The sequence below is a fragment of the Vulpes lagopus genome, chromosome 3 (assembly GCF_018345385.1).
Source record: "Vulpes lagopus strain Blue_001 chromosome 3, ASM1834538v1, whole genome shotgun sequence".
Lineage (NCBI taxonomy): Eukaryota > Metazoa > Chordata > Mammalia > Carnivora > Canidae > Vulpes > Vulpes lagopus.
The window spans coordinates 99845755-99873661 of NC_054826.1; the positions used below are offsets into that span (position 1 = coordinate 99845755).

The 27907-nt window shown below is 44.5% G+C and overlaps 1 protein-coding gene across 2 annotated transcripts; it reads left to right on the forward strand.

Moving 5' to 3' along the window:
* The first annotated feature begins 731 nt into the window (after positions 1-731).
* Positions 732-27183, forward strand: RAC1 (Rac family small GTPase 1). Of its 2 annotated transcripts, XM_041747317.1 has the most exons (7): positions 732-957; positions 12127-12198; positions 16429-16546; positions 22773-22829; positions 24348-24410; positions 25124-25283; positions 25591-27183. In XM_041747317.1, exons 1-7 carry the CDS (start codon positions 923-925, stop codon positions 25719-25721), a joined length of 636 nt encoding a protein of 211 aa, XP_041603251.1. In that variant the 5' UTR covers positions 732-922; the 3' UTR covers positions 25722-27183. The 2 variants fall into 2 exon arrangements, with proteins under 2 accessions (XP_041603251.1, XP_041603252.1); XM_041747318.1 differs by lacking the exon at positions 22773-22829 and having other exon boundaries at positions 739-957.
* The last annotated feature ends 724 nt before the right edge of the window (positions 27184-27907 follow it).

Here is a 27907-nt window from a genome sequence, read left to right on the forward strand (position 1 = left end):
AAGGCAGGCGCCAAACCACTGCGCCACCCGGGGATCCTTCCAACTTCCTTTAAAACATATCTTTACACATATAAAGAACTAGCCAAGAGGGGCACCTGGCTGGCTCAGTTGGTGGAGCATGTGACTCCTGACCTCAGGGTTATGAGTCTAGGCCCCAGGGTGGACACGGGACCTACTTAAAAACAAAAAACAACTCAGAGAAAAAAATACCAAAATATTGGCACTTTAATGGTCTGGTAACATCAACCCCAGAACTTGGTATAAGGCGTGGAACTAGTAAACGCTCAACGCACCGGAAACGGACGACGCATACCTAAGGGAAGAAATTTCAACATTTTTGGCTCAATGAACAGAAGTTATCTTTGGAAAATGGTAGAGCGTGTGGCATTTGCTTCCTTAGAAATTCAGGTTCTGAATTTTCTGGCAGAATCTTGTCCTCCCCTCAGAGTTCTCACAGAAGTCTAGACTCTTGCCCTTCGCCAGGTGGCACAAACATGGCGGCCGGCCTGCCCCCGCGCCCCCGCGCCCCCATCTCTTACCACCCTCTGGAGCCGAGCGGGCCCCAGCCGAGCGCGTCCGAGCGCTCCCGAACGTCCCCGAACCCGGCAGGAAGCCCGGGAGCCGCGCGGGCAAGAGCGGCCCCGCCCCGGAGCCTGGGAGCGGCGCGCCGGCGCGGGGGAGGGGAGACCGGATGTGAGTGGAGCGGCCATTTCCTGTTTCTCCGCAGTTTTCCCCCAGCTTTGGGTGGTGGCCGCGGCTGGGCTCCGGCTTTCCGTCCGCGGAGGGCGAGGCGGCGTGGACAGCGGCCCCGGCACCCCGCGCCCTGCCGCCTGCAGCCGCGCGCCCGCCCGCGGCGCCCCGAGCCCGCCGCTTCTCGCGTCAGCGCCCGCCCGCCGCCGCCGCGGCCCAGCGAGCGGCCCAGATGCAGGCCATCAAGTGTGTGGTGGTGGGAGACGGGTGAGTGCGCGGGCCGGGGCCGGGGCCGGGGGCCGGGGGCCGGGGCCGGGGGTGGGGCCTGGGGGCCGGGGCGGGGGCCGGGCCGGGCGGGCTCGCGCGGGCCCGGAGCCGGCCTCTCCGCGGGGCGCGGGCCACCACTCACTCCCTCCGGGACCGGGAGGCACGGGGCCTGGTTCCGGCTCTTTTTTTTTTTTTTTTCTTTTCCTTTTTTCTTTTTTCTTTTTTTTTTCTGATGGGGGAGGGAGTCGCCGAGCGGCCGCCGGAGGGAAAAGTGAACTCCACCCTCCCGCCTTCTGGGCCCGCTGCGGCGGGGCGGGACCCCCCAGCGGCGCCGCCACCCTCGCTCGTCCGCCCCTACAGCGGTGGGCTTGGAGTTGCCTTGTTTAAGGGGGGGCGGGGAAGGACCCTTTCTGGGTTTTTACATCAGCCTCTGGAGCCCGGTTATGAGCTTCCGTGTGTCCCGGCGACCAGGTCGATAGTTCTTGAGTATTTGCCTGGGCCGGTTTGGCGACCCCAAACTGATTTCCCGTATCTTCCGCTTGTACTTAGCCGCTTTTAAGATTCCCCCCCCCCCCTTTGGCGATAATTCTTGTTCTTTCCTTGGAGAAACTTTTGGGATTCTAGCTACGAGAAGCTAGGTGTGATTAAGACTGATCTTTTCTCTGAATGTGGTGTGGTCATTAAAAAAAAAAAAAGAGAGAGAGAGAAATTTGCTTTCGCTGCTTGCATTAGGTATGGGATGTAGCAGAACAGGCTCCCTGAGCGGAGCTGCCCTGTGACTCAAGGCATTTCTTTTCATTACTGTCTGTGGTGGTTACAAGGCCCTAGAGGAAGACAAGACTTGGCTTATGCAGTTTTTTTTTTTCCCCTCCCATAGAAACAAAAATCTCAGTGTAATCCGAGCAAAATTGTGTATCTCAGCAGTGCTCGAGTTAGTTGAATGTTAACAGCGAAGATCCAAGAATTACTATCAGTTTCATCAAACTCAGTGTAATTGGTACATTTTTCAAGTCTTGTAAAATCCAAGGAAGAGTTCTGACATCGGTCTTCCTTTTGATTAATATTCCCCAAACTTGTCATTAGGACTGATGTGGCTTTTATGCCTCCCAAGTTGTGAATTAGCTCATTTAGATAGTTGTAAATTAGACATTTTGAAACTGTTGCTACAACTAATTCAGATGCAAGGACAGTTGAACTGATTTTTTTAAAAGATGCCCATCTGTGTGATTTGTCAGTCTTCAACGTGTGAAACGTTATTAACACTTCATGGTTCTGTGCATATAGCTAAAAGTTACAACTCTCACCTATTTAGGAATATGTATGTTTTTTGTTTTTTTTTTTAAACCCTTGAAAAGAAAGCTTTTCTTTCATTTGGGGCCCACAAACTTCAGTTAATTAGTTTAATAGGGAAATCAGTACATTGGTTTAAATTAAATTTGATCCTTTTGTGTAATGAATTAACTACACATATATCGCATTGTCTTATGAACACTTTAACTGCATTTCCTTTAAAAATTAAAAATGCTGAATCTGTAATGCTTAGAGTATGAAATAATGCTGGTTTTTTAAAAAAAATGCTGATAATTCAGTATCTAACTTTAGAATGTAATATTCTTTTTTTTTTTTTTAAGATTTTATTTATTTGACAGAGAGAGCACAAGCAGGGGGAGTGGCAGAGGGAGAGGGAAAGAGAGAGGCAGGCTCCATGCCCAGCAGGGAGCCGGATGCGCCACTTGAACCCAGGATCCTAGGATCACGACCTGAGAGGAAGGCAGACACTTACCTGACAGAGCCACCCAGGTGCCCTAGAATGTAATATTCTTAATTGAAAATTTCTGAAACTAAACATAAGCACAGCAGACCTACTTAATGCTTACAGATGATGGACCCCTATGATTTGTATTGCCTTGTGTATCTAGTCACATACCTGTTGAGTGCCTGTTGTGGGATCTGGATCCTTACTTCGAATCCCCACTCCCAATGATTAGGGAGGCACCTGGGTATATCAGGCTCCTCTCCCAGGACAGGGACCTCAAGTTGAAGTGGCGAGGATTAAACAAGTTGCTGGGGGACGCCTGGGTGGCTCAGCGGTGCCTGCCTGGCTCCAGCTCCTGTCGAGATCCTGGGATCCGGGATCAGGCTCCCTGCAGAGAGCCTGCTTCTCCCTCTACTTGTGTCTCTGCCTCTCTTTCTCAGTCTGTCTCTTGAATGAATAAATACATAAATCTTAAAAAAAAAATAAACACGATGCTGGATACTAAGTGCCTCCCAGGTGCCTGGTCCCAGCTGAGAAAGTGCAGGCAGCCAGCCTCATATAGTGTTGCTCTTTCTCTTAATCTGAGGCACTGTTGGGCCCTGTGTGGGAGGTCCAAAGCATAAAACAATTCTTGGCTTTAAGTTTTCATTCGATTTTTTTGGTACCGTATTTGACATTGATGTAGACTGGGGCTAAGCCCTGTTAGAAGTAAACAATTCAAGCTCTGTTTATTTATTTTTTAAAGATTTATTCATTTATTTAAGTAATCTCTACACTCAATGTGGGACTCAACCTCAGGACCTTGAGATCCAAGAGTTGCGCGTTCCTCCAACTGAGCCAGCCAGTTGCCCCCTCTATTACTTTAAATAAGGGACAACATACAGCAAACATTACTTCAGTGAAAAAGTTACATACATGATTTTCCAAACCAAAAATATTTTTTTGCTTTGACCCAAACAAAACATACCTGATGATATACTTGGAATGTTCTTTTATTCAAAAATTGTTAAAGCTGTAAACGTGGGTGTAAATTTTGTGGGGCAAAGAACTCCGTGCTGTGGGACTTGAGGCAGTTAAGGGGAGTTTAAGCAATAAAGGCAAATTGAAGCTGCACAAATTGCAAGCTTCCTTATCTAAAAAATATTCTTGGGAATTAGGTTAAAAGTTATATCATAACCATATTATAAGTAGGATCAATTAGCCTATATTCTTTTTTTTTTTTTTAAGATTTTATTTATTCATTCATCAGAGAGGCAGAGACACAGGCAGAGGGAGAAGCAGGCCCCATGCAGGGAGGCCGTTATGGGACTGGATCCCGGGTCTCCAGGATCACGCCTTGGAGGCAGGCTCCAAACCGCTGAGCCACCGAGGGATTCCTAATTAGCCTATATTCTTTTTTTTTTTTTTTTTAATTTTTATTTATTTATGATAGTCAGAGAGAGAGAGAGAGAGGCAGAGACACAGGCGGAGGGAGAAGCATGCTCCATGCACCGGGAGCCTGATGTGGGATTCGATCCCGGGTCTCCAGGATCGCGCCCTGGGCCAAAGGCACGCGCCGAACCGCTGCGCCACCCAGGGATCCCTGGCCTATATTCTTATAAATTATTTCCTATATAGCAGTTCACTGGCATTAAGTATAAAATGTGAAGTGACATTTTGATACTGTTTAATTCTGCAGATCCTTCTGTTGGTCCTAATTCTGTTAGTCCTTCCTGAACACAGGGTGTTTTACTTTGACTTGGGGGATCTCTGCCCCCAAGATTTTCTCTCAGCTTTACTTCAGTAAGACAGCATCTCACATTCAGATGTTTCTAAACATTTTTAATAGTGTTGCTTTGACTTTGGTTGACCAGAAGGCTGGGAGTGAGTGACCTGAAGCCCCCCCCTACGTTCACTCCAGATTGGGCAAGTGGTCTCGTCATCCCAGTGTCTAATTTAGACATTGCTTTCCAGGAAATTGTTTTAGTTCAGTGTGAAAAATACCTTCCATGATGTCATCTTTTTAGGAATGTACACCACTTAGTCTCCACTCACTTCCATTGAATAATCAGTGGGAAAGAAAAGTCAATGAAGGTATGATCCATGAATTTAAGTACCTCATGAATTGTCTTTGTGTATTTTTGTCTTGAGGCATGGGGTTCCACATTTTTGACCGGTTGTAAAGGTGTTTGAAATCTACACTGGCTTCTAAATTTGAGTTTGTTATTTGCCTCTGATCTTGGTGGTTAAAATTATACTTAAGTCTTTTTTTTTTTTTTTTTTTAACAACTTTCAAATGATAATCCCAGTAAAAGTTCAAGATTGGGTTCAGTAGAGGAGTTATTAGTAATTTTTAGAAATCTTAAAGCCACTTTTCATAATGTTCTATCTTTTGCATTAATTATGTATTGAATGTATTAGTACTTCTTTTTCATCTCTGCATCACCCACCAGGTATTTCTTGTGATTTTAGTCTTAACTAAGAAGATGTTTTATTGGGAATCCTGCTACCAAGGCAGTTACCACATGTCAGATGAATTTCTCTTCTCACATTTTATTTATTTATTTTTATTTTAAAACTTATTTATTTATTTATTTATTTATTTATTTATTTATTTATTTATTTATTTATGAGAGACAGAGAGAGAGAGAGGCAGAGACACAGGAGGAGGGAGAAGCAGGCCATGCCCGGAACCCAACATGGGACTCGATCCTGGGACTCCAGGATCATGCCTTGGGCCAAAGCTAAACTGCTGAGCCACCCAGGGATCCCCTCTTCCCACATTTTAATATGAAAAATTTCACACATAAAAGTTGAAAGAATTGTACAGTGAACACTTACCACTTAGAGTTTTGTTATCAGTATTTTGCTCTATTTCCTTATCACATATCTTCCCATAATTAGGGCTTTTTTTTTTTAAGATTTTATTTATTCATTCATGAGACACACAGGCAGAGGGAGAAGCAGGCTCCATGCAGGGAGTCCAATATGGGACTCGATCCCCCTACTCCAGGATCACGCTCTGAGCCCAAGGCAGATGCACCCAACTGCTGAGCCACCCAGGTGCCCCAATAGGGCATATTTTAACAGGATTTGACTTTGAAGGAGAATGGGGATGATATGCAGTTAGATTAAAATTCTTGTTTGTGAACTCTGTATCTTGCTCAGATCCAAGTATCAAGTACTCCAGGATTAGGATTGGTGCTTCTAGAATTCTAAAAGGCAGGGAGGGGCCTGTAGAGTAATGGCTACTTCAGGATTGAACTCTCTCTTTTAGGTAGCATCTTCAACCTTCAGGGTTTGATTTTTTTTTTTTTTTTTAAGATTTTATTTAGTTATTTGACAGCACAAATAGAGCTACAGGGAGAGAGAGAGAAGCAGTTCCTCCCCTGAACAGAGAGCCCAGAGGACCCTGGGTGGGATCATGACCTGAGCCAAAGGTGGATGCTTAACTATTGAGCCACTCAGTCACCCTCAACCTTGAGGGGTTTTGAAACTACATAGGCTTGGGATCCCTGGGTGGCGCAGCGGTTTGGTGCCTGCCTTTGGCCCAGGGCATGATCCTGGAGACCCGGGATCGAATCCCACGTCGGGCTCCCGGTGCATGGAGCCTGCTTCTCCCTCTGCCTGTGTCTCTGCCTCTCTCTCTCTCTCTCTCTCTCTCTCTCTATCATAAATAAATAAAAATTAAAAAAAAAAAGAAACTACATAGGCTTTTTAATTTTTTGAAGCTTCCAGTGGTGATAATGGTTTTCCATAAATTGTTTGTGGTAATAAATAATCAGAACTTCAGATTAGGGTTTGTTTATTTGTAGCACTAAACTACTCTGTTATTCATGTGCTTTCTGAATTTATTTACTGAAGGCCTACTGTTGGAGAGTTCCCAAACCCCATTTCACAGGGTAAATTGAGGACTTTCATTTAGGATCTTTCATTTATGCAATAAATATGAATACATATTTAATAGATATAATTCACATTTCCTTATATTCTATTAATCCTTAAGATCTAGGTACTTTAAAAAAAAGATTCATTTTAGAGTGAGTGTGAGCAGTGAGCAGGAGTATGGGGAGAAGAAGAGGGAACCAGAATCTCCAGCAGCCTAGCAGCCTCCCCACTGAGCCTGGAGCTCCACACAGGGTTTGATTTGAGGGCCCTGAGATCATGACCTGAGCTAAACCAAGAGTTTGGATGCTTAACTGAGTGAGCCACCCAGAGGCCGGCCCCCAAGATCTAGGTACACTTGGACAGTAATACAGGCTCCTTATTTCCTCATTGGAGAAATCTGGTCTTTCAGTCCTATTGATATCAGTGTATCTTTTTAAAATTTATTATTATTATTTTTTAATTTTAGAGAGGGATCCCTGGGATGTGTTTCTTTATCTCGGTGGTGTCAGTTCAAGCCCAAGCTGGGTACAGAGGTTACTTAAAAATAAAACCTTTGGGCAGCCCTGGTGGCTTAGCGGTTTAGTGCTGCCTTCGGCCCAGGGCGAGATCCTGGAGTCCCGGGATTGAGTCCCACGTCCGGCTCCCGGCATGGAGCCTGCTTCTCCCTCCTCCTGTGTCTCTGCCTCTCTCTCTCTATCATAAATAAATAAATAAATCTATAAAAAAATTTTTTAGAGAGCAAGCGATTGGGGAGGGGGGCAGAGGGAGAGGGTCTCAAGTAGACTCTGTTCTTAGTGTGTAGCCCCACGTGGGGCTCAATCTCATGACCCTGAGATCATGACCTGAGCCAAAACCAAGAGTTGGATGCCTGACTGAGTCATCCAGGTACCCCCCAATGTATCTTTTTAAAAATAAGACAATACAGAAAGTTCTTCTTTTTGAATTTCCTGTATTGTTATTGTATCCCTTCCTTTTTTTTTGATAAAGGTTTTATTTTATTTTATTGTTATTTTTAAAGATTTTATTTATTCATGAGAGAGGGGGGGCGGGCAGAGACACAGGCGGAGGGAGAAGCAGGCTCCATGCAGGGAACCCGATGTGGGACTCGATTCCCTGGTCTCCAGGATCAGGCCCTGGGCCGAAGGTGGCGCTAGACCTCTGAGCCACCAGGGCTGCCCAAAGGTTTTATTTTTAAGTAATCTCTGTACCCAGCTTGGGCTTGAACTGACACCACCGAGATCCAGAATCACATCAGCCAGGTTCCTCTCCCTTCTCTAACATGAGGGAATTGGCAGCATTTCCAGATTTATGGATCATACGTGCTTTTTAAGTTTTGGTTTATAGATTTTAGTAATACTGAGATCTCAAAAAAATTTTAAAGTTCCTTTAAAGATCTCTTAATGGAAAAACAACATAATGGGAACATGAGTTACTGGCTTTAATCTTGGTTTATTTCTACAAGACAGAGCAGGAGTGGCACAGATAGGGTAAAAAAATGTGCTCATATGAACTTTCTTCCAGTAGTCTCATGTTCATTTTTTAAATTATTTTTTATTATTTTAGATTTTATTTGCGCAAGAGAGAACGTGAGCACCAGTGGGGGGAAGTGGGGGAGAGGCAGAGAGAGAAAGGGAGAAGCAGATTCCCAGAGGAGCAGGGACCATGACCCCAGCCGAAGGTAGATGCTTAACAGACTGAGCCACCCAGTTGCCCCTCAGTTTCATTTTTTAATGTTGTGGCAGCTTTCAAAGATTATAAAAAGATGGAACTGAGAAGTTAAGTGTATATAAAATTGGAAACTCCAGAGCTGGAGTTAAACTTTCTGGATAGTAACTTCCAGAGATTCTGCAGCAGCATCAGTCCGGGGCTGTGAGGCTGTGACCAAACACTGCTTCTGCTCTCTGTTGGGGAGCTGGTACTGCCTGAGCTTGTGTTGACTTTGGCCTCTAGGGGTTTTTTTGTGGAGTGAATAAGTAACACTAATGGGAGGTAAATAACCATTTCCTTTTTCTTTTTATCTGTTGTTAAAAACTAAGTAAATATTTAAATCAAAGGTTGGACATATACCGAGCTGCCCAAGCATCAGACTCTTGATCTCAGGGTCATGAGTTCAAGCCCCATGTTGGGTTTCATGCTGAGTGTGGAGCCTACTTTAAAAATAAATAAAGGGCAGTCCCGGTGGCTCAGCGATTTAGCACCGCCTTCAGTCCAGGGCCTGATCCTGGAGACCTGGGAATCGAGTAGGGCTCCCTGCATGGAGCCTGCTTCTCCCTCTGCCTGTGTCTCTGCCTTTCTCGCTCCCTCTCTGTGTCTCTCACAAATAAATAAATGAAATTTAAAAAATAAATTAAAAGTCAGAATTTTATAATTTTTTAAAAAATTTTATTTATTTATTCCTGAGAGACACAGAGAGGCAGAGATAGAGGGAGAAGCAGGCTCCATGCTGGGAGCCCAATGTGAGACTTATCCTGGGACGACTTCAGGACCACGCCCTGGGCGGAAGGCAGGCGCTAAACCACTGAGCCACCCAGGGATGCCTCTAATTTAATAATTTCTTATAGAATTTAGGTTTATAGCAAATACTGTAATGATTAGTAAGAAAAAAAATTCCCATCAGTATCGGATTATGCCAAGTACCTTGAATTCCTTTGCAGTTATACCTTTCAGAAGACAATGCCTCAGATGAAGGTGAAGTTTCAGGAAATAAAGTTTAGGGCATTTAAAACCATCATATTTATAATAATGGCTTTGTTCCTTCTACATATGGAAGAGATTTAGGACAGGCTTTTAAGGGAAGTGCTACTATAACATTTTAACATAACCGTTAAAACCTTTATAGCTGCTTATTCTTGACATTAGAGGCAATAAGTATTAATATTTTTGCACAACATTTGTAATTTGAGAAGAGGTTCACTGGTGATGGCCTTAGACTCCCACTCTCCTCCTCGGCTACCACATCCAGCCTATGGCTGAGCTATCATATTCTGCCTCATGCCTAGGAAGCTCTTGAAATGGCCCACTTCTCTTCACTTTGAAGTCCCCTCTTTGGTTCAAACCACTCGTTTTCCTGCCTCCAGTCCCAGCTTCCTCTGTCCTCTCCACACTGCAGTCAGAGCTGCTTCTGAAAATGCAAATTTAATGGTTTCTTGGCAACTAAAAATCTTCTGGGACTTCCCAAGTAGGATCAAGTCCCATGCCCTTAACAAGAAGAGATGACAGTCTTCTCATATTTTCTTTTGGTGCTTCCCCCTTATTTCTTTGTTCTTCAGTTACGCTGAGCTTCTGGGCCTCCCCATAAATGATGTCGTTTTTGCCTAGAATGTTCCTCCTGTCACGTCCCCACTCCTCCTAAGTTTCAGTGTACATCGCAGCCTCCTCTTTCCGCCTCCAAGACTAGGTTAGATCCCTTCACTGTACATTTCCAGAGTATCTTTAATGACATACCACACCTGTAATTTTTATGTAATGATTGCATTTTTTATTCTTCACTTTAATAACTGCTCAGATTCCACAAGATCTTGTTCATTGCTTTATATCTTCGGCACCTACTATTCTTCCTCACATACCACACACTTTGTTGATATAGGTTGAAATAGGATTAATGCTTTCAATAGTTTTTTGGGTTTGTTTTTTTTTTTTAAGATTTTATTTATTCGTGAGAGGGAGAAAGAGGCAGAGACACAGGCAGAGGGAGAAGCAGGCTCCATGCAGGGAGCCCGACATGGGACTCCATCCTAGGTCTCCAGGATCAGGCCCTGGGCTGAAGGCTATGCTAAACCGCTGAGCACCGGGGCTGCCCTTTTCAGTAGTTTTGTGATGGAGTTGATAGTTCTGCATCCATTTTACAGTTGAGAAAACTGAGGCATAAGGATGTTGAAACATAAAAACAGTTCCAGCCAGCAAGTAATAAAGAGCTGGCTCTGGGTCTCAGATCCAGGGTAACAACTACAGATCTCAGCCTCCTGCTTACACAGGTTTGACATTGTAAGCTTTTCACAAAATGTATGGCCAATGACTCATTTTTGTTTAGAAAGCCTTGAGGAGTTGGAAGCTACTTCCTGATGATGTAATGTTTGACTCCGCGAGGTCTTTGGGGGGTGGGAGAGTTCCAACTTTTAAGCCCTTTATAATGTTAGGAGTAAAACAAGTATTGGCAAGACTGGATGGGCCTGTAATCTGTCCTAGCTGAGAGGTTTTTGCCTCCAGCTAAGAGTGCTACAAAAATAGAAAAGCACTTCTTTATGGCGAATCCTAATTCATAGTAGTTGAGTTTGAACGACAAAATGTTACAGCTCAGAACTTCATTGTGTGACAGACAGGACCTTGGTAAGCCAACAGCAAACAGCAGGAAGATGGGCTCTTGTAGGGAGAGCATTTAGTGAATCCTTAGGGACACACACAGGCTCTCAGAACCCCTTGAAGTCACTGTAAGAATGTAAAATTTGGAAACCATTTTTTGGCTAAGGGTGCAGTGATCTTGATTTGTAGTTAATATTCTCATGAAAAAAAATTTCAAGTGGTTGAGAGACTTTCAGCCTCTGACCTCCACCTGATGATACACTGTACCCACTACTAGTACAGGAGGCCCTTCTGTTCTGGAGAATTTCTGCATGATTCTTTTTTACTTTCTCCTCTTTGCAGCTGTTTGGAAAGTTAGGCCAGCATCCCGGGACTGTTAATTAATATGTCTGGAATATATCATATTAGTTGCTCTAAAAGCTTAGGGTGATATGCGAGGATGGGGGGTTGGGGAGGTGGCAAATGAATACAGATGAATTAAAGTTAGTTCTGTGTGGCTCTTTGTGGTTCACAGTTGATCTGTGGTGGTTAGTGACTAAGCACTCTATTAAGAGAACAGTCATTACTGATGCCAGAGGAAAGGCTCTAAAAGGTGGTGGGTTTGAGCTACCACTCTGAGGCAGCAAAATACATAGCAACCAAGTGGAAGCTGTAGAGGAAGGCTTTGTTTGCATATTATATCCATCAGAATGATCTGAGGATAGAATTGAAGATTCTTGGATGAAAGACTGGGTACAGATGTTGACAAAAGAGACTCTTAATTTTATTTTATTTTATTTTATTTTTTAAAATTTATTTATGATAGAGAGAGAGAGAGAGGCAGAGACACAGGCAGAGGGAGATGCAGGCTCCACGCACCGGGAGCCCGACGTGGGATTCGATCCCGGGTCCCCAGGATCGCGCCCTGGGCCAAAGGCAGGCGCCAAACCGCTGCGACACCCAGGGATCCTGAGACTCTTAATTTTAAAATATTGTTCCTGTTCAACCTGAGCTTATTTAACAGTTTCTGACTATGAATGCTAATGCCCTACACCTGAATAGAACATGAGGGCTCCTTTTTGAGAAATTTGAGTTTACTATAAATTTCAGGATAAAATGTGTAGTGTTAAGTAAAAGATTATAGAAACTGTTTAATGGTAAGTACTTGGGGGTATACTCCTTGATTTTTCTATAAAGTTAACAGAATAATGAAAAGATTACATTCATGCTGATTAAGCAACTTACACTCTTTTCTTCTCTCTCTTTAGAGCTGTAGGTAAAACTTGTCTACTGATCAGTTACACAACCAATGCATTTCCTGGAGAATACATCCCCACTGTGTAAGTATCCAGTTAACCTGGGAATTAACTTGCCTCTGATGGTTTTTTTTTTTTCTTTTATTCCTTTGACCATTGTTTTGCTATAAAGGCATTCTTACTTTGCACAAGAGCAGATCTGATTAATTTTCCATCTAAACACTCGCCTAAGTCTAATTATAAGGTATTTGGGCTTTTTTTTTTTAAGTTTTTATTTTATTCATGAGAGACAGAGAGAGAGAGAGAGGCAGAGACACAGGCAGAGGAAGAAGCAGGCTCCATGCAGGGAGCCTCATGCAGGACTTGATCCCGGGACTCTAGGATCCGATCCTGGAACTCCAGGATCACGCCCCTGGGCAGAAGGCAGGCGCTAAACCGCTGAGCCACCCAGGGATCCCCTGTATTTGGGCTTTTAAAAAATACTTAATCTTATGTAAAGTTTCTACATTGTGATGAAACACGCAGCTTTCCTAATTGATTCTTAGATATTCAGGAAACAAAGTTAACTAACTAGAAGACTGGAAAATGGAAGAGTTTCTGGTAAATTTGGCTCTCTAAGCTCTGTGAAGGATCAAGGAACTGAAACATAAAATACACTGTTATATTGTCATTAGCCTTTTTTGGCAAGTAATCTGATGGTTGCCTGTCACGTTACCAGGGTGTGTGTTAGGGTCAGTTGTGGGAGTATAGAGTTGGCTACTGAGCTGCTGCTTATTCCCTCTTGGCCGCAAAATTGGGTGGAGATGGAGAAGTGCTTTTCTTTTTTTTTTTTATTTTTTTTTATTTTTTTTTGAGAAGTGCTTTTCTGATGATGGGGTTACTAGGGAGTGCTCTGTAGCTGAGCCTCATAATGTATCACCTGCAGCCATGATGTCAGCTCTGTCTTCATGGCTGCCATCCTGGTGGAGAAGAAACCCCTCACATCCCACCTGTGCTAACCTTGTCAAGCACAACAGGTGTATTTTGGTGGTTTCCAAAGTTTTGTAGAAGTGGGATCATACTGTCTGTGTTGTCCATGGTCTGGTTTTATGGTTGGGACTTTCCCTTTTTTTTTTTTTTTTTAATTTATTTATTTATTCATGAGAGACATAGAGAGGCAGAGACATAGGCAGAGGGAGGAGCAGGCTCCACGCAGAGGGCCCAATGTGGCACTTAATCCTGGGACCCCAGGATCACGCCCTGGGCCAAAGGCAGATGCTCAACCGCTGAGCCACCCAGACATCCCAGTTGGGACTTTCCTAATCTACACATAGGTAGAGTGAAATCCTTATTAGCTGTCAGTGACTCTGAACTAGGATAGCTGATAAAAACCACTGGTCATTAGGGTTCTTTTTTTTTTTTTTTTCCTTTTTCTGTGCTAAATGTTGCACATATCGTGCACATGTGATTGATTATTAGAAGTGGAATGTGCCAAATCAAAAGGGAATGGCTATTTGAATTTTTTTTAAGATTTTATTTTATTTTATTTTTTTTTTTAAAGATTTTATTTATTTATTCATGATAGTCACACAGAGAGAGAGAGAGAGAGAGAGAGAGAGAGAGAGGCAGAGACACAGGCAGAGGGAGAAGCAGGCTCCATGCACCGGGAGCCTGATGTGGGATTCGATCCTGGGTCTCCAGGATCGCGCCCTGGGCCAAAGGCAGGCGCCAAACCGCTGCGCCACCCAGGGATCCCCTTTTTTTAAGATTTTATTTGAGAGGGGGATCTCTGGGTGCCTCAGTGGTTTGGCCCCTGCCTTTGGCTCAGGGCGTGATCCCAGAGTCCTGGAATTGAGTCCCGCATCGGGCTCCCTGCATGGAGCCTGCTTCTCCCTCTGCCTATGTCTCTGCCTCTCTCTGTGTCTCTCATGAATAAATAAATCTTAAAAAAAAAAAAAAGATTTTATTTGAGAGACAGCACGAGTGGGAGAGGGCAGCACAGGGAAAAACAGCAGAGCAGACTCCCCACTGAGCAGGGGACCCTGACTGGGAGCTTGACTAGAGATTTGATCCTAAGACCCTGAGATCATGACCTGAACCTAAGGCAGGCACTTAACTGAGCCACCCAGGCGTCTGGATATTCAAAGTTTTGGAAGATACTACCCAGTTGCCGCCAAAAGGCCGTCACTTGGACCAGCTGTGACTAACGCGGCCTCCTCAATTTGGACCATGGGCGACAGGCATTGAAAAAAGCTGCATTTCTGATCAGCGGTGAGGTTAGGATCCCATGAATGTTCACTGTCCATTTGCAGTCTTCTGTGAATGGCCTGTGGAGTTCCTTTGCTTGTTTTTCTACTGAAATTTTATATTACTGATGAAACTCTTGTACATAAGAAATTTTAGGGGCAACCCGGGTGGCTCAGCAGTTGAGCGCTGCCATAGGCCCAAGGTGTGATGCTGGAGACCTGGGATTGAGTACCACGTCAGGCTCCCTGCATGGAGCTTGCTTCTCCCTCTGCCTGTGTCTCTGTCTCTCATGAATAAATAAATAAAATCTTGGGGAATCCCTGGGTGGCGCAGCGGTTTGGCGCCTGCCTTTGGCCCAGGGCGCGATCCTGGAGACCCGGGATCGAATCCCACATCGGGCTCCCGGTGCATGGAGCCTGCTTCTCCCTCTGCCTATGTCTCTGCCTCTCTCTCTCTCTCTGTGACTATCATAAATAAATAAAAATTTAAAGTTAAAAAGAAAAAAACTTAAAAAAATGTTAATCCCTCTATCTCATTTGTCTTTAAACTTCATCATAAGATCTTCTGCATAAATAAGTTTGGCGTTTTTATGTAAATATACTGTTTCGCCTCCATGCAGTTTTATGTTTTACTTAGAAAGACCATTCCTGTTTCCGTGATGCAAAAATACCCTCTTGTAGGTTTTCTAGATTTTTGTGGCTAAAGTTTTCATTTTGTGGCTGAAGTCCGAATTCATTTAGAATTTATTTTTTTGGTATACTAGGAGGCAGGCACCTGATTCTTTTTCCCAGATGGAAAAAAGTCATAATACTGTTTATTGAATAATCTCCTTTTCTCACAGAGGCAGAATTGCAAGACATGAGGCTTTTTCTTTACGGTATTTAGTTGTCATTCCATTCTGTAAACCACATTGGAGCCTTTCTCAGACCTCTGCTTTGCTGTCTCAATGTAACAAGTTTTAGTGTTGAGAGTTGAGAGTATGTGAAAATGATTTTGAATTTTATCTTACAGGCTGATATATTGTGTCTTGTTTGGTACTTGCCCTGGTTTGAATTGCAATCCCAGATTTTTTCTTTTTTTTTCCTTTTCAAGATTTTATTCCTGAGAGGCCGAGGCAGAGGCAAAGACATAGGCAGAGGGAGAAGCAGGCTCCCCATGAGGAGCCGGATGTGGGACTCAATCCCAGGGCCCCAGGATCTCGCTCTGAGCCAAAGGCAGATAGATGCTAAACCACTGAGCCACCTAGGCGTCCTCAGAATTTCTTTTTAGTGAAGTACTTGGTGGTGATACTTAGTGATTCTTGTTTGTTTTTTAAGTCCACCTTATTTTTGCCTGCCAGGCTTCTCTGGGCTGCCTCTTATCATTAACTAGTTTTTGTGTAGCAACTTCAAGTTAATTTAAGTACATGTGTATACTCACTCTTGAAATGTTACATGATAGCTTTTCTTTTCTTTTTTTAAGATTTTATTTATTCATAGAAGAAAGAGTCAAGGACAGGCAGAGGGAGAAGCAGGCTCGCCTCACACCATAACTTTTCAAAGCATTGCTTTGTGTTACCATAGCAGTTTGGTTGCAGGCCTCGGTGACCAAGGCTTGATGGTGATTGCCCTGCACTTAGTGCGGGTGTTCTGGACGCACTGTAGAGTGTGGCTTTGTGGTATGCCACCTTGTTGAAGATGAGTAACATGTGTACACAAGTCAACAAGTGGGTTTGAGAGAGGGACTAATTTATACTCTGTTTCTTTCTGGAGAGAAAAATCTTAATGTTCTCTTCATTAAAAACAAAGGTTTCTCTTGCTGACAGTCATTTGCTTTGGTTCAGTGGACTACCTTGTCCTTTGTGTCCCAGGCGTGTTTCTCCAGGTGCAGTGTTTTCCCCTTCCCCATACCCTGTAGCCCTTTCTCCTTCCACGTGGCTGCTCTGGCTCCTTGTGCCTGCATGCTGGCACCTTTGCTGTCAGGGGAGCCTCCAGGCCACTCCTGGCCTTGGCACACCTCTGAGACCCTTGCTATGACAGTCACTCAAACCCCCCATCTATGCCTTATGTTCCAGGGCTAAAGACTGACTGTTTTTTCTCCATTCTACAGCTTTGACAACTACTCTGCCAATGTTATGGTAGATGGAAAACCAGTGAATCTGGGCTTATGGGATACAGCTGGACAAGAAGATTATGACAGATTACGTCCCTTATCCTATCCGCAAACAGTAAGGATCATGACTGCTTTTTAATGTGTCCTTTAGAGTATGTAATTTTGACTGTGTAATTGCATATCACCTACAGGTTTGCTTATACAGTTGGCACTTGAATGCACAGGTTTGAACTGCAGAGATCCGCTTACACCAGGACTTTTTTTCCATAAATACATTACGGTACTGTAAGCATAGTTCCTCCTCAAGATTTTCTGTTTTTTTTTTTTTTTTCCTCAAGATTTTCTTAGTGACATTTTCTCTGGCTTTAGTGTAAGAATGCAGTGTATATTACACATAACATATTTTACATGTATTAATCAACTGGTTATGTTTTTGGTAAGGCTTCCCAGTCAGTAGCAGGCTGTTTCTTAAAGTTTCGGGGAGTCAAAGTAATACACAGGGTTTTGACTGCATAGGGGGTAGTCAGCACCTTTAACTACCCGTGTTGTTCAAGGGCCAGCTGTATTGCCATCTTTAGTAGCAAGGTTAAGTTTAGTAGTGAATGTCCTAGATGAGGACCAAGGATTTGTTCCTAATTTTTTAGCCTTACCAGCTACTAACGATGGTGCTATGTGTTTTACATGCTTTCAGTTTAATTTCAGGACAGCCGCATGAAATAGGTACTGTTTTGTTCTTGCAAACCAGTTTCAACAATAATTACTTTTAAGATCAGTTTGCTTTGTGCCACAGAGTCAAATTTAAACAGTTAAGGTTTTTAAAAATCAAGTTAATGACTTCTCTTTTGGAATTAATATTATTTTTCTAATAAAACAGATGCTCATCTTTCTACAACGTTAGTATCTAAGTCTTCTCAATGTATATTCAGGTTTCGGTTTTGTAAAAATATGTCCACTGTGTCCAGTCAGAAAAACTTCTAGATTAGTTTTGCTTCCATTTCAGACAATTTTAAATGATGTGTGTATCAAAGTGAATCAGTAATGGCTGGTTAAAATACGCTTAGAAACCACTTTACTTGAAATAAGCAATTGTCTTATTTGTACCATTTGCTTATCTTGTTACACATTTGTTAGTCATTTTAAAAGTGTTTTAAACCAACTCTAGAGGCTCAGATGATTCACTGGCCAAAGGAAAATGCTCTAGAGGCAGTCAAGTGAATTTGTCAGGTTGAAGTCCCATGCTCTGCTTCCTAGCTCTGTGACCCTGGCAGGTTTCTTCACAGCTCTAGTCATGACCTGTTTTCTCATAGGATTAGATTAGCAATCAGTATAAGGCACACTGAATAGTTCCAGGCACATCACAGACACTCTAGTGTAGCTGAGGTGAAGATTCACAGATCTGGACAGCTCTTCAAGTCTGAGCTAGCTGGGCCCAAATGAACAGAAGTTGCTGTACATTCTCTCAGCAAGCTAGGATGACCAGAGGAGGATCAGGTGGAGACATTCTGGAGTTTTTTAAAGTTAACTCTCTATTTAGTAAAATAAATTTAAAACTTTATTTTTTAGATTTATTCGAGACAGAAAGCACGAGAGTAGGGGGAGGGGGCGAGGGAGAGAACGAATCCCAAGCAGACCCTGTACTCAGTGCAGGGGTCGATGCAGGGCTCGATCTCATGACCCTGAGATCGTGACCAGAGCCAAAACCAAGAGTCAGACACTTAACCAACTGAGCCACCCAGGGGCCCCTAAACTTAGTGTGCGCATTGTGCAAACGGGGAAAAGGGGCAGAGGGAGAGAATCTTCAAGCAGACTGCCTGCTGAGTGCAGAGCCCTGTGTGGGGCTCAATCTCATGACCCAGAGATCACAACCTGAGCTGAAATCAAGAGTAGGACATTCAGGACACACAACAAACTGAGCCAGCCAGCTGTTCCCCCCACCCCCTTCCTTTTTTAAAGTTTTAAAGTTTTTCCATGCAACAGTCATTGTCTTTTGTATTTATTTTTTCAGCTGGAGGAATTCTCAAATACAATTAATTTGAACTGTGGATTTTTGCTACATTATAGTAATAGTGTTCAATAAAGACCAAAACCATAAAATGCTAAGTCTGAATGAGTGATGCCTCATTTAATCTCCAGCTAAAAATTAACTGATTAAGTTTTAAAAGTCAGCTCATAATCACCAAATGGTTCGAAGTCTTCAGTATGTTTAGGAAACTTCTGTCCCCAATGGGGGCTTGATAATTCCAGATTTTAAGTGGATTTGCTACCTATTGACTGGTAGAGTAGGAGTCTCCAACTTACTGGATACATCTGGAAGGGTGGGGTATCACTTCTGAGAAATGACAACCACCTCCTGTGACTCAAGGGGTCCGGGCAGGGTGCGGCCTTTTTCTCTGAGGGAGTCACTCACAGTAAGTCAAAGGTGACTTGGCAAGATTCCCACTCTGTATGCTAGAGAACACAGAGATAAAGTAGCAGATTGAATCAGGCTGCAAGGTATGAAGCCCAACATCCAAGTGGGTGGGGGTGTTGTCCTTCTAGGGCAGGACTTCGTAAACTTTGTTTCATCTGTACAAGGTGCTAGTTTCCTGTCAAATACTTGAATGTCTAAAGGGTGGAAGGCATGATTCTTGCCCTCCAGTAGTTCACACTTGTAGGTGTGTAACATACCACGTACCAGCACAGGGGGTGTCCTGGTGCTTAGAGCAAAGAGGAGAGTGGCCATCCTGCCATTAACGACGTGCCTGATGGCTTCTTTGGGGATGAGGAAATTGTCTTGGCTTCTGGGGGAAGGCCCTGAATGCTGTCCTACTAAGAGCAACAGGCCTGGTGGTTACAGGCTGGCATCTCAGCAGAGGGGACACCTCTAAACTTTGCACTGACTGGAACCTGGTCTCTGGTCTTTGGCTCTTTGGTCTATGGGACTCCGTGGCTCATCCATGACTGTGCTCAGATACTCTCCTGAAGGGACAGTGGACCATTTCTTACCCAGATCTCACCCCTTACTTAGGACATTGTGACCCAGAAACATCCTGTTTCCTGTGGTCATTTAACGCTGTTCTCCTTGTTCGTAGGGTGACTCTGGGTAGCGAAGTTAAATCTGTGTGAGGCATTTGTTTCTACTTTGTTTTCCAAAAGATGGCGAGCGGGTGGTCCTTTTCAGGAGAAACTATCCTTCACGCTTTTGTTTTTCTTGATTAAGTAATCCTTCAGGCTCTTCCATCTCTGAATAAGTTACTTTAACACGCTCTTTGAAAATACCCTATGAGTTCGGCACACTCCCCTTCAGCTGGTCTGTTCGCCATCGTGGTATGGTCCGTGCAGGGCTGTATTTGCCTTCTTGTTCCGGTACTTGGTGTGAGTGGGAACACCTGGGACTTGCCAGTCATAACAAGCTCTGTGTGGGTTCTGAGAAAGCTCAACATTACCCAGCCTGTTGGCTGACGTGCCGGGCCTCTTGTGCCTGGGTCAGCCAGGACGTTTGTGTGAGCTCACCTTGAGAAGGGCTAGGCTGCTTACTGATGCTTAAAAAGAAAAACAGTAGCATTTAGCTTGGCTTTTTTTTTTTTTTTAGTATTTTATTTATTCATGAGAGGCAGAGGGAGAAGCAGGCTCCATGCAGGGAGCCCAGTGTGGGACTCGATCCTGGGTCTCTGGTATCACTCCCTGAGCCAAAGGCAGGCACTTAACCTCTGAGCCACCCAGGTGTCTCAGCTATTTTGATTTTCATATGGCTTTCTACTTTAAATTGGCTGTTACAGGATTTGTGTCCTCCAGCCAGAGGTTATTGGGAACACACTTGTGGCTGAAAGAAATTGGGTTTGTTCTCTGCCCTGAGCCGGACGTCCACCTGGGGCTCGAGAAGGCAGAACTTGCTCTGGATTGGGTGCTGGCTAGAAGCAGGGTAGTTTTAGGGATGCCCTAATCTCCTCTGCAAGGTGGGGATGAAGCTGTGACTGGTGCAGAGATAGGCATGCAGTCCCCTTGTCTGGGAGAGGGGGATGTTTGGTGTTTTTATAGTTTGTACGGTGACCTTGTATTTGAGGTTAGACAAGATTGTGAAGTGGTCTTCTATTTATTTCTTTATTTTTGTGTTCATGCCAGCATGGTCAAATAGTGACCTCTTCTAACCCCAGCACTCTGGGTGATGGTCCCATTCAATGGGAACTTGCCGTAACCAAGCTGTGAGCGCTGGGCTGGCTCCCAGGTATCAGGGCTGCTCTTTGCTTTCTCCAGAGCATGTTTTCTTAGCTCCTCATGGATGCCACATGTGTAGTGTCTTTGCCCTGTTTGTGTGTCTCATGCTGCTTTTCTCAGTTCATAGAATACCCGTAGTAAAAAATATTCCAAGTCTGAAAGTAAAAGCCAGGTGGAAGGCCTCCGGGAGAGGAGGATCTAGGAGAGCCCCACCACCCCACAGTCTGTCTGCTCATATCCTGCTAGGAGCCACTCATCTCTCTATGGTCCCCCTTCACACATGTAGGAGGAGACCTGCTTTGTGATACACAGGTAATGAGGGCTAGGTGGGAGCGTGTGTAGTCAGAAGTGTCCTGCCAGCATGGGGAAAGCGGCTAGAGGAGAGGTAAGCTTGTGGCCCAGGACAGCTCAGGTGAGTAAAGAGGCTCCAGCACATTGGTGACCCAGGGAGGAAGGCTGAGCAGGCCAGGCCCTGCTTTGGAGCTCGGGGGTTTGCAAGGACGGGCGTTAACATGGAGATGCCCTTCCAGCAGCGTGGACTCTGTGCAGGGCGTTGGTTTAGAAGGCCGAGGTGGGAAAGACTTGCTGCTGGAAGAGATAAGTGTCAGAAGCATAAGACATTTTATTTATTTTTAATTAAATTTTTTTTTAGGAAAACTAGTTTTTTTAGGATTTTTGTTTTGCTTTTTTTGTTTTTAGAGGATAGGGAGGGGCAGAGGGAGAGCAAGAACCTGAGCAGGCAGTGTGGAGCCCATGACCCTGAGATCATGACCTGAGCTGAAATCAGGAGTCAGATGCCTAACTGACCAAGCCACCCAGGTGCCCCTAGAAATATTTTTTTTTAATTTTTATTTATTTATGATAGAGAGAGAGAGAGGCAGAGACACAGGCAGAGGGAGAAGCAGGCTCCATGCACCAGGAGCCAGATGTGGGATTCTATCCTGGGTCTCCAGGATCGCGCCCTGGGCCAAAGGCAGGTGCCAAACTGCTGCGCCACCCAGGGATCCCCCTAGAAATATTTTTTAAAGCCATATTTTGGCTGGGGGAAGGAGGAGGAGAAAGGAACAGGCAGATGGCGTAATGTTAACGTAGGATGGAAAGCATGTTTCTTCTTCAAAAAAAATGTTCTTAAAAATTGGAAAGGGTAGAACAGATATGGTTGGAGGATATTTTGAGGCTGCATTTTTGTGGCCAATGCCCAGGAGTTTTTGTGTCACAATAAATATTTGGTGGCATGTCAAGGCCTTTGGAGCACAGATCTTCAAAAGTCGCCCATAGATTAAACCCAGGATAATTAGGGCAACTTTCATGTTGTTAGAATTGTAGATCAGAGAGACTTAGATGAAATTAAAAGAATTCTCTTGTCCGTCTCTTAAAAAAAATTGTAGGTTTCTGTGTTGCTTGAAGAGCAAGTCTTTCCGATTTTTGTCGGAACAAAGGAATGAATTGATGGCACTGTGGTAAACATGAGAAATGCTGTCCCTTCGGGGCGTTCCCGTCCAAAGCTGGGGGGGGGGCGGGGAATTAAAGGTCTCAGTGCATTTACTCCAGTAATTCAGGCCCCTAAATCCAACCTGCATTCCCAGGATTTGGGGGAAGAGAGGACCAGCACTTGCACACAGGAGGCTGGCCGCGTTCACAGCTCTCTGACCGGGCCGTGCTTCTGGGGAGTGCTTCATCTGAGAGGCCTGTGTTTACAGACAGGTGCTCTTCCTGCGTGCGGCGGCTTCAGCTGGGCTTAGGTCTCAGACCTGGGATGGAGAGCTGTGACAGGTGTGCCTATTGCCAGTGGGAGCCAGCAGTGGCACAGGGATACCCCTTCGGTAAGGAAGGGTGCTTCCTTAACCTTTCTCACCTGGACGTGACCCGTGTGCTTTCTCGGGTGTGTTGTGGCTTCTGCTGGAAGCACACCCTCTGTGCGCTGCCATGGCTAGAAAGGAGTGCCCCCCTCCTTCCCCACATCTGCCTGACGTCTTCACCCTCGTTGACCTTCACAGGGTTTGATGGACTGTTTGGTGGTATTTGTCAGTTGCTTTCAGATCCTTTAGGAGGGTTGAGACAATTCTGATGAAGAAATAATGGATTATATTGACTTGCATTTTCCTCAGTTTTTACTAAACTCAAACAAAGTTCTCATGCATTACTAGGTTGGAGAAACGTATGGTAAGGATATACCTTCCAGGGGCAAAGACAAGCTGATTGCCGTATGTAAAACTTTCAATCCACTTCAGTTTCAAGCTTTATCTGTTCTCTCATTTCACTTAGTTTTCCCAGGATTTCCTGTTGAGCCTCATGTTCCTTGAGTGTTTTAAATTTAATTCACTCAAGGTTGGGGTTTTGCTTGACAAAATGTGCTTTCAGTAGAGCGAGACAGTTTACCTACTAGCTTGAATTAAAGTGGTTTGTGAACTGCTTGCTCCTCTCCTCCCAAGGGGAAGGAGGAACTTTTATGAAGGGGCCTCTTCAGGCGGGTTGGAGATGAAGGTGTGGAGCCCCCTGCCCCAAGCCCACCATGGAGCCCATGCTTGAGCCCAAGGGTGACTAACCGTGGCTGCCAGGGCCTCCTCCGCTGTGGTATCCGGTGTGCGGGCCTGTCTGCGGCATGGCTGTGCGGTGCTGGTGAGCTAACCCACCTTTGCTTTGAAGTGACGTAATCAGGTGCCAAAATGCCGAGGTGATTCTTGGACAAGCCTGTGCATGCGCTAGCGTTTGGAAAATGTCATTTATAAAAAGCTGTTGTGTGGGATGTTTCTCTCCCTTTCCAGGTACAAGACATCAGCTGGATTGGTGAAAGTGTTAGCTTGGGAATTGGGTACATTTCACAAAGCATAGCTGCCTTTTTCCAGGAAAATGTCTTATAAACCTAGCATTTTAGAAATTCTTAAGCATTTTTAAATACAGGTAAATATTTTAGTTTGGCTTCTTACACAATACAGAATGGGAGATATGTTTTACATTCAGTCAGAAAATCTTCCAGGTATTTAGTCTGCACTGACTTTTCCTCTGAATCTCCACTTTGCCACTGCCGCGCGCTCTAAGTCCTGCAGAGAACCCCACTTGGGTTTGAGAAGCTGATAGCCAGGAGAGGCCACTTACACACAAGACTGCCCTTCTGCACAGTGGTTGTGCTCACTGAGCGAACCACTGAGCCCCACTCCGGGCCAAGGGACTCTGGTAGCAGTTCTTAAAGCAGCAGTTTAATTGCACCCCAGTGGTCCACTATACATGTACTTAATGTGCACATGAGGAGTTTACTGAAAAGCACACTGTTGGTAAAGGTTTTTAAAATCAACTCTGCTTTTGATAAATGGAGACCACATTTTACAGAAATATTGGAGTGATAGCTTGATTTTGTCCCTGTATATAATAGGAACATTAAATTCTGGGGTGGAGGGGATAAATTCCCAGGGGGAGTTGGAAATGATGGAGAAGAAGCCTCTGGGGGTTCTGATTTGAGGCCCCCCTGGCCTCCAGTAAATTTGAGCACATTCTAGTAAATCCTCTCCCCTCTTTCAGAAGTAACTGGCTGCTTCATGTGCTGGCTCTGGTTTGGGAGCCTTCTGACAACTGAAGGGGGGAACCAGGAAGCAAGCTTTAGACACAAGCTGCTGGTACATAATACGCATTTCGTCTCATGATTCATTCCCAACAGCATTTACAAAGCAAAGTGCATTCATCATTGTAAGACCATTTCTAAACACTTCCCTGTTTCCTTTTTATAGGATGTATTCTTAATTTGCTTTTCTCTTGTGAGTCCTGCATCATTTGAAAATGTTCGAGCAAAGGTAAGTGGGGAATGTTTTAGAGGAACATCTTGTTATGTAATGTCTCCTTGGGAAGCAAAAATAACACTTGGTGATAGGAATTTTAATTATTTAAATTGATGTTGTAATTCTACTTAGGTAGCAAATCAGTTTTGAAGTATATGACTTTATTATGTAGAGTTCTAAAGTTTCAGGGCCTGATTCAGAAAGGCTTTGTTCCTTGCTAAAGTAGTGAGCACTTTGGAGTCTGCCTGATGGGGTTGTCTAATAAAAATAGCGACCATGACTTTCCACTGCTGCCCTGGTCGCTTGTGAAAAATGACATGTGCAGGATGTCCTCCAGTTGTGGTCAGGGATGTGTTCAGTGGGGCTCATGGTGGCAGAGCTGAGACCTCAGTCGATAGTTGGCTTTTTTGCTGAATAGGGAGGTTTCTCAAGAGACCATCTAAGAACTTAACTCCTTTTACCAAGAGGTAGTGGTTTTGAGGAGGGGGATGTTCCCTCCTTGCCTGTTCTTGGGAGTCCCAGCTTGCTATTGGAATGCCCACAAGTAGGCCTGTGGTTCTGGAAGGTATTGCAAGGTGAGCAGGGCTGAAGGGTGGGATGCTGTGTCTTGTTGAGGACTCTGCAGCAACTAAGGAGTGGCTGACAGTTTGACACCTGTGGGGATGTAATTTAGGCGAAGGAGGTTCATCAGGGAGGGTGTGGTGACTCTCTTCCTCTCTTGCATATAGTGGTACCCTGAAGTGCGACACCACTGTCCCAACACCCCTATCATCTTGGTGGGGACTAAACTTGATCTCAGGGACGACAAAGACACGATTGAGAAACTGAAGGAGAAGAAGCTGACTCCCATCACCTACCCACAGGGTCTGGCCATGGCTAAGGAGATCGGTAGGAAATCTGCATTTTCACATCTGCTTTGCATGTGCTTTTATTTTCATGGCAGAGACAGGAGTCCAGTCTGGGGGAAGTAAAGAGCATGTTTTTCTGACTCAGGCTATGGTTGACTTCTGGGGAGCCAGCCAGGCAAAGCTCTCAGTGTGAGCGCTCAGTAGGTGACCTCCGGGTGCAGGTCAGGGGTTGCTCTGCTGTGCCCAGCGGGCTGTCAGGAGTCTGGGCCTGGGGAGCTGCTTCCTGCCCTCCTCCTGGACAGAAGGGTGGGCTCCACATGTGGCTATGAGGCTGTGTTTCTCGGCAGGTGCTGTAAAATACCTGGAGTGCTCTGCTCTCACGCAGCGAGGCCTCAAGACAGTGTTTGATGAAGCTATTCGAGCGGTTCTCTGCCCCCCTCCCGTCAAGAAGAGGAAGAGAAAATGCCTGCTGTTGTAAATGTTGGGTTCCCCTGCCCCATCCCCCTCAGAACCTTTGTACGCTTTGCTCAAAAATGGTGGAGCCTTCGCACTCAATGCCAAGTTTTTGTTACAGATTAGTTTTTCCATAAAACCATTTTGAACCAATCAGTAATTTTTAGGTTTTGTTTAAAGTGTAAGACTTCAAACTTTCACATTAAAATTTAGCCCTAAAATGGCCAGCTTTCTTAAAGCCTTATTTTTCAAAAGCCCCTATTCTTGCTCAGATTAAGAGTTGCCAAAATACCTTGTGAACTAAGTTGCATTGTTGTGCTGAGAACACTAAGCACTAAACCGTTCAAGATCCCTGTCCTTCAGAAGAGACGGCAGTGTCTCAGGTTTGGACCTGCAGACCTGTGCTTGCTAGTTTCCAGTAGGAAAGCCGCACAGCCTCCTCGAGCTGTTGCCACATTGCCATCTAAGCCCGTGGCCACGCCCTAACTGTACTGTATGTCCTCACGGAAGGAGCATAATGACTCAATTCTTTGGATCAGTCTTTTTGATTTTGTAGTGAAATTTTTTTAAAAGTTAGTGTATTCGCTTTTGCTGACATTTTGAACAGACCTCTCACTCCCATGTTCCTCCAATGAGGGCGGGGGGCACAGCATGTGACGCGATCAAAGGATAAAGACAGTATTTTGACAAAATCCGGAGGTTAATTTACACTACATTGTACACGTCATAATCAAACTGAGTAAAAGTGTCACGGGTAAAATTTTAAAAGGTTAATTTCTGTCAAATGCAGTAAATGAAGAAAGGTCGGTATTATCACTAAGTGTTTTAAGCTTTTCCTTTTTCTTAGACCTGCCATCCTTCCTGAAATTGGGCATTTAATTCATCTTTGAACTGGTTGTACCCATAGTTGCTAACTTAGTGCTTTTCTTATAGAACCCCTTCTTAACGAGCAATATGCCTCCTTGTATTATAAAATCTTTCTGATAATGCATTAGAAATTTTTTTTTGTAGATTAGTAAAGTGCATTCCTGTTTCCTTGTTACTTTATTCAAAGCTAATAAGCACTCTCCTTAGTTTTCTAGTAACTAGGTGTAAAAATCATGTGTTGCAGCTTTACAGTTTTTGAAATATTTTAGATATTCCTAAACTATGAACTTTCTTAACATCACTGTCTTGCCAGATCACCAATACTGTCCCCTAACGCTGGCCCTCCTCTGCCTCACCCCCCGGACACATGCTTCCCGTTGCCCTGCCTGACCATGTTCCCTTGGGTCTGTGACATTCTGTAAGCCCGTGCTTGTGCTAACGAAGTTCTGTACGACTTACCCGCTGGCAAGAATACAAGGTTGGACCTCTCAACCAATAAAATAGAACAACATTTTTTAAATTGACAGTTGCAGAATCGTGGAGTGTTTTTACATTGATCTTTTGCTAATGCAATTAGCAGTATGTTTTGCATGTATGACTTAATAAATCCTTGAATCATATGATTGTTGATACTTGAATTCTTAAGAGCTCGAGCAATTTCCTGGGGTGTGTTCAGTTGTCTCACCTGAAAATCCTGGGTTGTGGGAAACCTAATTCCCAGTGCATGTTTTCATACTGGAGGGCTTGGAAGGGGCCCCTCCTGGAGAGGAGCTGGGGAATCAGGTTGGGTTCTGCACCTCCTGAATGCTGGGGAGACCTAGGTGACATCCACACTGGGGTGCATGTGCATACATCCTGGCTCGGAGCTCTGGGCTGAAGAGGCAGACGGTGGCAGCCTGATAGGGAAGAGGCTAATGATGACTTTGAAGATTCTTTCTGGAGCCTGAAACTGTACTATGAACTGGTCATGTTAGAATCAGTTTTCGAAGTAATCCTTTTTATTGCTCTGAAGATCGCTTTGAGTATTTTTTAAAGAGTTTAAAAACCACATAATTCTAGGGATGCCTGGGTGGCTCAGCAGTTGAGGTTTGCCTTCGGCTCAGGGCATGATCTCAGGTCCTGGGAGCAAGTCCCGCATCAGGCTCCCCACGGGGAGCCTGCTTCTCCCTCTACCTAGGTCTCTGCCTCTCTCTCTGGGTCTCTTATGAATTTAAAAAAAGATCACGTAATTCTAAAAGTTTGCTACAAAAACAGCAGCCTTCTCTCTTCACACCATCCCCAAAGGCAGTCAATTTGAGTTCTTTTAACTGTTTCTCTCCATATGTCTAAGTGATGCCCTTTTTT